We start from the raw sequence: 12,408 nt of genomic DNA, 5'->3' as shown, positions 1-12,408 counted from the left end.
TGTTATTTCAGCTTACTTTGTCACAGTTTGAATTGTACATATTTTATGTCATCACATTTATCCGTCATTTAATATCAACTCTTTTGAATGGAAACAACCTGCAGAAATTGTTCACACATTTAAACCCACATTCAGAGTGACAATAAACATCTGGAGTCTGGACAAAGATATTTAAATAGAACAGCTGAACAAGTTTATTTCCCAGGGTTTGCATAGTAAACAATGTACATGAAGGGTAAAACTGATGAGTGCACAGATGGACATCTGATCTGAGGTATCGACACACACCAGACTAGCACTAATACTTCATATAGGATAAATAGAAAAAAAAAAGACAGTGAGACAATTTAAGTCAAGCTTGACATGACGGGGGCTTAGTTTAACCTTCTGAAGGGAGAATTAAATATTCATAAATTAACTTTTTATGGTGATACGTGAGCTAACTTTTCTAAATCCAGTGCAAAATATCACTCTAGCCAAAACTCTAATCAGGGATGGGTCAAACATGACAAACGAAGAATAAAAGAAAAGAAAAAACTAAGATCTTAAAATTCAAAATATCCAGATAGAAATACAAAAAACACAATCACATTGGAAGCAAAAGAGGAAAATCAAAAGGATAAGAATAAAAAGTTTGAGTAAGGAAAAAAAGGCTCAGAATGAGTTTAAAATAAAACTTCAGACACAAAGATATAACATGTTTAGTAAAGTATCTAAAAACATGAAAAGAAACTCTTCGAGCAAACACACATCTCCCACCATCATTGTTCATATAAATAAAGACAAATTTAAAGTCTAATCATTTCCCAGGTGAACCAGTGATCTCACAATTGCATATTTATTCTCCCAAGTTGTTTCTTACACACAATAAAGCCGTTTTCACACATGCACCAAAACTCCTGGGTGTGTTAGGGGTGAGCTGCATGTGTGTGAATCTCCACATGAAGTCAGGGCGAGCTGAAGAAAGGATGCAGCGGGAAATATTCAGGAAAATTTCCCCGTGTGTAAGAGGGAGGGGGAGTGATGGCGTTTCTATCATGTGACCGGTGTGATCTGTGTGTAGCCATCGAGGCCCTGCAGCACTGTTCTTCTCGCTGTGAGGGAGAGATGTGAATAACCCAATGGGCAACTCAGGAGGAGGGGCAGGCTGTCCTGCAATTTTCAGGAGTGCATGTGTGAAAACAGCTTCACACACACACACACACACACACACACACACACACACACACACACACACACACACACACACACACACACACACACACACACACACACACACACACACACACACACACACACACACACACACACACACACACACACACACACACACACACACACACACACACACACACACACACACACACACACACACACACACACACACACACACACACACACACACACACACACACACACACACACACACACACACACACACACACAGGTCAGTATCAGCGAGCAAAACAGGCAACAGCTGAGCGGGGGAAATAAAGGCTAAAGAGAAAACACTTGTGTAACTATAAAAACTATATTTCAGAAGAAAAAACCCAGCTTCATTAAAACATGGTGTTGCCTTCATTATACTCAGCTGTCAACACACACACATTAACACACACTTATACCATTGCAGAAGTCCAGAAGTTACATATCAGCTCATACATGACACACAACAGGAGTGTAAGCATTTCCAATGTAACAAGGAAAAGATAAATGCTGCAAAGAGAAGTCAGTTTTCCAACGTCTTAGTACCAGAGTGCAGTTATAATGATGTAAAGAGCTGAGGCTTCTATAAAGGCGTCACCTGTACAGTTAATTTAGTTCCTGATGCTGAAAGCTTTGGTCTTCTTGATGCTGAGGAGCGGCGGTTTAATCTTTGGTTTGTTGTTTTCCCTGTCTGAAGAGGGACAGCGTCGGCTGTAGATGTCCGGGTACTGCTTCTGAAACTAAAGCAAAGATGATAAATCTCATTACTGAAAGACTGACTTTAGTATATTATATCCATTCTGATCCAAGAACGTAGGCTTAAATAAAATTCAGTAGTTATGTTACAAGAACAGATTTAACAAATCAACTGGTTTAGCACAGAAAGTGCTCATGACTCCATCACACACCACCACCCAAAAGGAGGCAGCAGAGGGCGACGTCCCATGAACTGAGACATAAAGAGCGAGTCATGCAGCATCAGCAGTTTTTGAAGTTAGTCTCCACAGAGTCGAGGAAACAGATGCCAGATCATTTCCTAAGTTTTAATTATCGCTAAGCTAATTCTGCTAGCCTGTTATTGGCATTTTCCAGCATGTGTTAGCATCAAGCTAAGGGATATATCCTGGTCCATTTGTGAGAAGTTGTGCCACCCTGGGGAACAACGCACCAGCCGCTACTGGTCAATGAATGAGCAAGCAAACATTGCCTCTCTTACCCTGCTGCATCAGTAGCATCAACTCACAAGATAACTGAATTTTTTTCCTTCGATATTGGACGGGTGAAGCCATGCTTCTCTGAATCTGTGCTTTGTAAAAGTGCTTTGCTCATGGGGGATTGATGTTGGTCTTTTTGTAAAGTCCCTTGAGATTACATTTGTTATGAATAGACGCTATACAAATAAAGACTGACTGTTTTTGTTCTTCTTCACCTGTTTCAGTTTCTTGCGTCTGTCCTTCTCACTCAGGTGTTGGTCTGTCAGCAGGATCTCCAGCAGCTCCTCCATGGCTTTTTGAGAAGATTCCGCTTTTTGCTGTTCGAACTCGGCGCCGCTGATCTGATGGCAAAACGCGTAGATCGGCATTGGAGCGCAAACTGGATCGCCAACATCAGCGTTAGTAACACCATCGACTGGGACCTGGAACCAGAGGAGAGAAAAAACACACAACGTTAACTATAAATCAAAAGCTGACACGTCGAAATCCTTCTGTGGTTACACTTTTTTGTTTTCAATTAGCCTGACATGCCTCATCATCAGCTTTGGCATTTTTCAGATAGTTACCTAATTACATTGTTTGCAAGCACAACATTTTACAGCACAGAGACAGATCGTGCAAACAGTTCACACATACAGCTCCTCCTGGAAATATCAGGAATTTCCTGCAGGTGTGAAAGCCTTCATAATGATGTCATCAATTAATGCATAATGTTAAGACTTAAAAAGGGAATAAGTCCAAGATTATACCGGTAACTGCAAAATGAATACAGGCTCTATCAATTGTATCAACAATCTGGCCCCTGAACCTCTCTCCAGATATGTTCAAAGACAGGACGGAAACAGGGTAACAAGAAGCACTGTGAATGGAGACTGTAGCGTACAACATCGTAGATCTACGTTTGGTCAATCAGCCTTCTCCATCAAAGGCTGCAAACTCTGGAACACATTACCACCTGAAATAAAATGAATGTCCGACTTAAAATCGTTTACAAAACAGGTGAAACGCTCAAAGCAAGCCAGAGCTGTACCTACTTTTAAATAGTATCTTTATTGTAACTTTATTTTAAACTGGTTTATAGCATTTGTATTGTTGTACATGTATTTTAATGTATCCTTGTATCGTTACGGGGTTTTATGTAACTGAATGTTATACATTTTAATCTGTTTGCTTACACAAAGGCCCAACTGGGGACACGAGTTGGAAATTAGCAATAGCTATATACTCTTTATGCAGCACATCAGTTTCATGCTTTGTATTGAAATTATGTTAAATTGCCTTGTCTCTATTAAAATAAATACATTCAAATTCAATTAAAGTTTTTTCCAGATAGATTTAAACCATAGACTGTAAATACTAATGGATGAAGCCTGAGTGACGTCCCCCATCTGTTACTGCAGGGGGCTTTGGAAGCCCATCGATGGCGGTCGCCATGCTGCAAATCCTGTCTCAGTTTTACTTTCAGTCAACCTAACGACAGACTGAGAGCTGGAGCTGAGGCGGGTTTTAAGCCTCCTGACAAACCGTTGAACCGCACCCTCCTGTCTGTCAGGTCAACTACGGACCTTGTTCACCCCCGTACAGTGTGTGCCAATCTTTATTGTTTTATTTTAATTTTAATATCTGCTGTAAAAACGGCTTTTTTGAATGAGATGTGTATGTGACCTCCTGCAGCCAGCCTCAAGCAAACCATCATCGATATGCAGGATTTTGCACTTCTGCATCAGCTTGATTTTTCAACACCAGAGGTTGCTGCATGATTTAAAAATCTGACCCCCTGTCGCTGCTAGAGCAAAAGGTCAACTTTCAAAAGGTAAAAGGGCGAACCTGTACTGCACGCAGGTACTGTATGTGGTCACTGATGGCACTGAGCAGATACTCGGGGACCGAGAGGATGCTCTGTTGATGGTCCATTAGGAATGAAACCAGTCTTGTGGCCAGAAGCTCGTCCAGATCACACTCCTCAGCGCTGCCCAGGACGCAGCCGGAGAACGTGTGAACCATCTGGAAGAAGAACCACAAAAAAAAAGGTAACAAAAATCAGAAAGAGAGAATACAGGTGAATAAAGACACAGGTAAGAAAGGAGCAAATTCATAGGATGTTTGTTTTTGTTGCTAACCAGTGTCCGGGTGCCGATGGCGGGGTGGAGGCGGGGCATGTCCACGTTCTGGCTGATGCGTGACATCATCCTCATGAGTAACTGCAATTTCCTGCGGGAGGTGGGGGGGAGGAGGAGCGTACAGAGCTGCAGGGCCTCGATGGCTACACGCTCACAGTGAGGCTGGAGGAGGCCTAAATACACACATTCATAAAGTAACGATTAGAGAGAGAGAGAGAGAGAGAGAGAGAGAGAGAGAGAGGTGAGCTCTGCAGGGCAATCGATGAAGAATCACTCCACATTCACTAGATATGATAGATGAATGGATGGGTGGATGAATGGATGGTAATATTAAACTACAGCTACAGTGAGAGACGATTAGTCAGCAAATATTCTACAAATATAAAATCTTATGGACTATAATACTGAAGGAAGAGGCATCGACATCCCAGATCTTAGCCCGATCCAGGACTGAAAAATGTGCCTCATGTTCTAATGCGGATATCTCCATGACCTTTACATTTTCAGATACATATACACACTTAACTCTTGTCATGGGAAGTATTTGGAAAATGTAAGCTTGCCAGTCAGAAGTAAACATTAGGTGTTTTGTGACTGGAGGAACTTCCCCGTTGCTCTAACCAGGAGGACAGACGCCGCTACTTCTTTTTCTTCTCTTGTTCTCAGCTGGAACTGGAATTGATCGTACCCTTGTACAATGTTGTTTTTAAAGGATTTATTTAGCTTCTACTTCAGAGCAGGTACTCTTCCAGCACAAGAGGAACTTGAGTGTTAATGTACACTAATTGTCTCAGACATACAGTAGGTTTATATTAATAAAACATTTGAGCAAATGCAGCATCAGGAAAGGGCCTTTTTTTTTGTAGAAACCAGTGAAACAGATCATTAAAAACATCTCAATAAAAAATGACCAATGCACAGACAATAAGACTGACCTTAAAGTCTGAACTGCCAGGTCACCTATTCAATGCCTTTATGACCATGAATGGAGCGCTGAATGTAACGCTTTTACTCTCCTATTCAAATCAAATCTCAACTTTACCCTCTGAATATGAACACAGTTGTATTTCTAGGTTAAAAACCTCTCATGCCAGTCGAGGTCAGATGTTAGATGTAGTTAGTCTGATTAGACATTCAGAGACAAGCAGACAGACAGACAGGTAGAGGGGAGAGGGTCTTACTTGGCTCAGGTTTGCTTTGAGTGGGCTGGGAGCTGCTGGTGGGCACACAGACAGGCGCTTTGAGCAGCGAGACGAGTCGAGACGGCTTCGACACATCCAGAGAGCTGAGGCAGCGCCGGACAACAGCGGGCGCAGAGAGCGTCCTGAGATTAGAGGTGCTGGCGGCGGGTCTGGGTCCACCGGGTGCCGCGGCAGCGTGCGACCCTTGTGCTTTGGCGGTAGCAGATGAAGAGAAGGAGGAGAGGGGGTGATAGGAGAAAGCGGGAGGGTGTAAGGAGGAAAGCGAGGGGCAGCGTGATGAAGAGGAGGCGGAGTGATGCTGGAGTGCAGGAGTGTTCACGTTGATGCAGCTGGCTGCTCGGTCTTGCAACTTGCTCGTTTCCTTCACCTCTTCCTCTCTTGTTTCGACGACAATATCCAGGCAGCTGCCCACGCTGCGAGGCCGTGAACAACGCAACCTATGTGTGACCGACGCGCCTGTGAAAGACGCCACAGACAGTCTATTTGTGGGTTTAACTCCTGAAGCAGTTTCAGGAATAACTGATGTGAAGTCTGTATGAGAGCGTGGTGTCGTGACTGCAGGGCTGTCTTCCTGGCTTCTGTAGCTCCGGGCGCAGGACGCCAGGCTTTCGTTGGAGAGAAAAAGCTGCTGCCGGGTGAGAGGGGCAGAGTTGTCTAGGATAGTTTCCATAGAACAGCTCCTGGATTGAGGCCTCATAGAAACAACTGTACTCAGGCTGATGCAGCTGCCGCCAAGCTGGCCGCCAAGCTGGCCGCCGAGCTGACCGCCGAGCTGACCGCCACCTCCTTTCAGCGCCGCCAGCCGGGACTGAAGCTTCCCGCCGAGCACGTCGCTCATGGGCGACTCGGTCTCGTCGCATGTCCCCTGTCTGATCAGCGACAGGAGGAGACACTCTGTGGAGCGGAAAGACGCTTTGGCCGGGGGAGGCGCCGAGGGGAGGTCATGCTTCTTTCGCTTCCCGCGTTGGTGTGTGGCGGGCGCTGCAACGTACCCACAAAACACTGAGAGCGAAATGCAGGGGACAGAGAGAGGGTGCAAAGCGGTAGCAGGCAGAGTGTCAGTGCAAGCAGACAGCGAAGAGGAGGGAGAGGGTTAAGTTAGTTCAAACATTTACTGTACATACACAACCATGAGCCGGTTTGAGACGACACATAACAAGCAAACAGACGCAGAGTCAGTACAGCCACTTAAAACTCTGTTTAGACTCCACAAACAGTGACATCATCCAGAGCCTCTGTTAGCCGTCCAAAGTGTTAGCATGTCTGCAGGACTCGGTTCAAGATCCCGCAGTCAGTCCTGTCACCTTGAGCGTCATTTCACTGCTGCAACACAATGAGCATCCACTGGAACTAAGTGTCTTCAAAGCACTTCAACCAGAAGCAACTTTGGAGAAAATTCATGTTGTGTCAATTTGCCTCCCCTTGTTGAAAGAATGCCACTCTTCACTGGTATTGCCCCATCATACAATATTAGATAGAATAGCTGAAGAGAGACAGGAAATGTTGGGAGGAGAGAAAGGTGGATGACATGCAGCAAAGGGCCGAGGTTGAACTCGAACACATGGCCGCTGCTCTGAGGACTATTGCCTCCGTACATGGGATGCGCGTCACAACCGCTAGGCTATCGGCGCCCCAAATCTGCTCCTTCTTACGGTCAACCACCAATGTTTTCCAGAGAAAACTTAAACAACGCCTCCTTCTGTCTGCATGCTGTAAATCACTTTAGCAGTGTCCGGACAGGTGGCAGCGATAAGTGGATTTCTTTCACTGACGGTCTGAATCATTTAGAGAAATGAGTGTGTTTCATGACCAGTTTAAAGCTCCTCAAAATACTTTCAACTAAACTTAGCTCATTGTCAGAAGTAACAGGAAACAGCACCAATGTGAACTCAGTCCACGATACGTACCCAGGACGTTGATAAACAGTTCATACAGCTCGTATGTGAGTAACGGCTGCGGGAGGCTGTAGAAGTAATCAGACACGGTTTTGAAGACGTCTCTCTCAAAGCCGGGATAGGACGGCTGCTCGCTGTCGTACTTGGGCCCTGAAGATAAACAGAATGTTACAGCAGCCACCAAAGCAAATAAGGACACAGGAGAGCTTATCCCCTAGAAATACACAGAGCAGTAAACTTTGCTGTACTGAAAGGTGCACATTTAATTTCTGAGATTTTAATCATCAGAAAGGACATCTGTGAATTCACGTTATGCATAAAAAAGAAAGAGGATTCATTTCGCATTTTCCTCCTCAATTGCTCAATTCTTTTGATGTTGCCGTTGAGGTATTTCCGCAGCTTCTTGTACTCACAGTTGGCCAGGCTCTTCATGGCAGACAAAACCCAGTGAGGCAGATCATCTAGAGAGACATGAACAGGTTAGACTGGTCGAAGGACGATGTTTAGAGTACTCTTAGTGGCGTGTAATTCAAATGAAGACGAGACCTCATTATTTAAGTTATGAGGTAGACTGAAGGGGATGTTTGTCGATTGTCAGCTTTATCTCAATCTTCATTCCCCACTCTCTATCTGCCCGTTTTCTGATGCTATCCCCTGTTCTGTGGATTTAAACCATTAAAAAAAAAGAAGAAATGAACCTACTTGTCTTGTCGTCCAGAGTAACCACCCCGTGCTTGTTGACTTTGGTCATATTGTGGATGATGTTCTGTGGGTTTATGTACCGCTGGTCCAAAACTTCATCAAGAGACGCAACTCCCAGAATCCTCTGCAGGCTGAAACACAACACGCAATGTTTAGTCATAACACACACAAAAATCCTCAACCTCATAAAATCTTCTTTCTGGAGGTTTGAAAATAAATCAAATAGCAGTGCTATGATTCAATGCAGAGGATGTCTATGACACAAAGTGATGTTTGATGTGTGTGACTGTACTGGGTCAGGGTGGTGTCTCTCCAGATCTCCTGCTCATCCTCTACTGTCAGCTCTCGTCTCGGCACCTGCTGCTCTCCCATTGGCTGATTCTCTCCGCCTCCTTGGAGGGCAGGATCTACATTTTCCTGTAAAAGCACAGAGAGAGCAAAGACCACCACCAAACAATTATTGTTTTGTCATCTTCAGTACCTCGAAACCTGCCACTATATTCTGGCATCCTGAAAGCCGCTGATTAGAATGAGATATGTCTGTGTTTTAACACTTAGCCGCACACAACAGGTATCATTCTGGCTCACTTGTGTCTCCTTGTCGTGCTTCTTGATACTCCTAAACTTGAAGAAAACGTCCTTGTCCCTGAATGAAGGCCGCTTCTTGATGGAGCGGGAGGCTGAGGTTGGAGCTGCACGGGGAATGGTCTTCAGAGGAGAGGTGGAGGGAAATCTGAGGACACAACAAAATATGAGTACAGATTGTTAGACAATCCACCTAATCTCTTTTTATCCCAAAGTGATTATGAAGAAGAGGACTCTCGGGGGCGCTGATAGCACAGTGGTTAGAGCGCGCGCCCCATGTTTGGAGGCTGTGGTCCTCTGGGCGGGTTAGAATCCAACCTGTGGCTACTTTCCCACATGTCATTCCCTACTCCATCCACTGTCCTGTCTCTCCAGTAAAGGCCCAAAAAGCCCCAAAATAAATCTTGAAAACAAAAAAGAAGAGGATTCTCCTGGGTACCTGTAGAGCGTGCCGTTGTCCTCCAGGTCTTCCGTGCCCCAGCGACCCTTCACATCTTCGATCACGTGGTTCTTCAGAAACTTCTTCAGGAGCTGCACCGTCTGCTGCCTTGTGACGTCGGGGCCGAAGTTGCTGTTGTTCCGGAGCAGCTGGTGCAGCCAGTCCACGGCGGCAGAGGCCGTGAAGCAGGAGGCGTGGTGTCTGAAGTTCTGCCGGTGTTTTCTGAGGGGCATACCGGCCCGAAACAAACGGGTCACCTCATTCCACTGGAAGAGGACAGAAGGAGAGAAAAATCGTACGGACTGATGAGTGCATGAACAGAAAATAAAAGAACAGCTGATGGAATTTTGACCTTTAGAGAGATTTGAGAGTAAGCTGGCATCATTATTACAACATAAAAGAAGTATCACCATTTCATTTTTGCAAACAAGCTTTGCTTTCTCACTCAGCATGATGGAGGCCCTGGTATAACAACCAGGGACGGGAATCACCAGAGGCCCCACGATGCGATATTATTCGAATTTTAAACATTTTCCCGACATGCTGAGAATTGCGATACACTATATTGCCGTTTAACTTTTTTAACTGCATATTATATCCTCAAAATTAAACTGAATCAAGAACTGTTTTGTCAAATAAGAATAAGTATAACTCACTTCAGACTTGTTTTTATTCATACACGATAATTGTTAACAATGCAACTTGTTCAAAATGAATTGTGGACTATTCTCCACTTTCAAACCTGAATTCATACATTTGAGTTTCTGGACAAAGGAGTCCTGCTGTCTACTTGTTCTCTTTTGATACTTTCTATATACATATTTTTAATGTTTGCTGTTGCAGCTAAAACACAAATTCCCTGTAAATGTCAACTTAAATGGCATAATTAACCATTCAGCTTTTCTTAAATATGATAAAATACTGAAAATAAATACATAGATACTAGAGGTGGGGAAAAAAATCAATAAGGCAATGCATCAAGATATTTTGTGTGGCGATATCATATCTTCTCATGGCCGGCAAGTATTTACTTTTTTATTATATGAATAGGAAATATGCTTTGTAGATGCTTAATTGCTGAAGGGGTTAAACAATGCATTAGATCAAGTTGCATTTTTATACATTTCTTCAGTCGTTTTAAATCACAATAATATCGAATCGAATCGAGTGTTGTGATAATATCGTCTCGTGGGGCCTCTGGTGATTCAGGTGTGTCCCATAGGTCACACATTTACCTTTAAGTAATGAACAAACAGTAATTTTATATCTATTATTAGGAAAAATTTAATGATGTATGATGTAAAATGATCTTAGCTTCAAGACCATCATTGAACATATTCTCAATATTTTTTTTCTTTTCTTACAAAAATGACTTTATTCATCAATATATATATATTTTTAATATATATTATGTCTTCTTGACTGTGAGCTCACGGTGTAATTTCCTGGAAAGGATGAGTAAAATATCTATCTATAAAATAAATGTCAACATTTATAAGAATGTCTGCAGGTTTAATTGGCTTATTAAATTGATCAATTAAGTTTCAGACATTCTTATAAATTCTAACTACATATGTCATTAGTCTTCAACTATAGTTTGTACTAACATTTTAAGGGCAAATAGATTTATTTAGACATTATTGATGAATTAATCAACGTGAAAACAGTTTGTGTTTGCAGGAAAAGCCACGACGACAAAACAACCAAAGCTACGTTTAATTGACTTTAGGTGGTAGAAAGATGTCGTAAAAGACCACTTTAAATCAGGAATAAACAAATGTTTTAATACCTAGCCAGTCTATTTAATAACCTGAATCCCTTTCGGTTTTGTATATTAAGTGCTCAGTCAAAAACGGATAACATTTAAAGAGTTAATGGATGTTTTCTCATGAATGAAGCTAACTGATAGCAGCAGGTTAAGTAGCCTTTGACCTTTCCCAGTTCGGCGTGAACTCACCAGTTTCGTGGCTCGATACGGTCCAGGGGTGATAACATGAGAACTCATACTTTACAACTTAATAACTTCATCAAGAGCTTTAAAAAATATCCATAACTTGATGGTGGAGTAGCGGCAAGTCTTCGATAATAATCCTCGGCTCAGCCTGTCTGACTGCTCGGCTGCTCTCCGTCTGTTCAAAATTACGAGCCGTGTTCTTCTGCCACCTGATTGGACGACGCTCGGGTCACGTGACGCGCGCCAGTCTGCGTCGGGTGGAGAATCAAAACATGAATTTATGGTGCGTTCATTTGGAGTCGAATACATCGGGAAAAACTACCTTCCGAGTTGTAAAATGCACATCAACACCTGCTCAAGTCGGAACAATAACTCGGAGGGGGGGATTAATACGTTTTATTAATTCGCGTATTGCACATCAACTTTTTGCTGAAATACTACTTGTTACAGAGTAGCATCCACAATGTTTGTTGCTATTGTAACGATATTCAGACTTCCCCAAATAAAAACACAGTCTGAAGTCGGAAGAACGACTTTCCAACTCGGAAACTGGGAACATCCGAGGAGCACCTAAACGCAGCAATAGACTGAGAAACTATTATTCATTTATTTATTTATTTATTTATTTATATTTAATGAATTTGTCCATGTTACATTTCTCTGGATTGATTTTGAACATAATAATAATATTAACCTTTTTAATATTATTCAATTGTTATTGTGTTTATTGTTAATTTTATTTTTTTAAATGTGCTTAAATGTTACTATGTTATGAGAAAGATGATATGGGTTGTTGTTTTTTTCACGGCAAGTAATAAATCCATAAATGCAAATGGTCTGGAATATCCACCAGGTTAAAAAGGAAAGAAAATTTATTTTTACTGACTTTAAAGAACGCCATCAGGACTTTGGGCATTTACAAAGCCTTGAAAAACTCTCTTTAATTGGAAAATTATATGTACCCTGACTAATTGTTGTTGTTGTTGTTGTTGTTGTTGTTGTTGTTGTTGTTTTTTAAATGAATTCCTCATGTTTTGTAATTTCTCTACATTATATTGTGGTATTGTAGAACAATGATTGATAAATAAAGA

The 12,408-nt window shown here is 42.5% G+C and overlaps 1 protein-coding gene across 1 annotated transcript; it reads right to left on the bottom strand.

Annotated features, from left to right (window-relative positions):
* Positions 1 to 1,350: 1,350 nt before the first annotated feature.
* depdc1a (DEP domain containing 1a) lies at positions 1,351 to 11,496 on the bottom strand. The gene is made up of 12 exons (XM_020637279.3): positions 11,321 to 11,496; positions 9,364 to 9,629; positions 8,928 to 9,072; positions 8,632 to 8,756; positions 8,340 to 8,470; positions 8,051 to 8,098; positions 7,650 to 7,787; positions 5,722 to 6,744; positions 4,541 to 4,713; positions 4,248 to 4,424; positions 2,636 to 2,842; positions 1,351 to 1,946 (listed from the first exon to the last, which is right to left on the bottom strand). Exons 1-12 carry the CDS (start codon positions 11,366 to 11,368, stop codon positions 1,818 to 1,820), a joined length of 2,610 nt encoding a protein of 869 aa, XP_020492935.2. The 5' UTR covers positions 11,369 to 11,496; the 3' UTR covers positions 1,351 to 1,817.
* Between the last annotated feature and the right edge of the window lie 912 nt (positions 11,497 to 12,408).

The sequence above is a fragment of the Labrus bergylta genome, chromosome 6 (assembly GCF_963930695.1).
Source record: "Labrus bergylta chromosome 6, fLabBer1.1, whole genome shotgun sequence".
In the NCBI taxonomy this organism is placed as follows: domain Eukaryota; kingdom Metazoa; phylum Chordata; class Actinopteri; order Labriformes; family Labridae; genus Labrus; species Labrus bergylta.
The sequence above is the reverse complement of the archived record's forward strand: the minus strand, read 5'-3'. Positions and strand labels throughout refer to the sequence as shown.

Coding starts and splice junctions, on each gene's coding strand:
- depdc1a (XM_020637279.3), bottom strand. CDS start 11,368: ATGAGTTCTCATGTTATCACCCCTGGACCGTATCGAGCCACGAAACTG. Junction 6,745..7,649: donor ACTGTTTATCAACGTCCTGG/GTACGTATCGTG, acceptor TTTCGCTCTCAG/TGTTTTGTGGGTACGTTGCA. Junction 2,843..4,247: donor AGTACCTGCGTGCAGTACAG/GTTCGCCCTTTT, acceptor CTCTGGTTCCAG/GTCCCAGTCGATGGTGTTAC.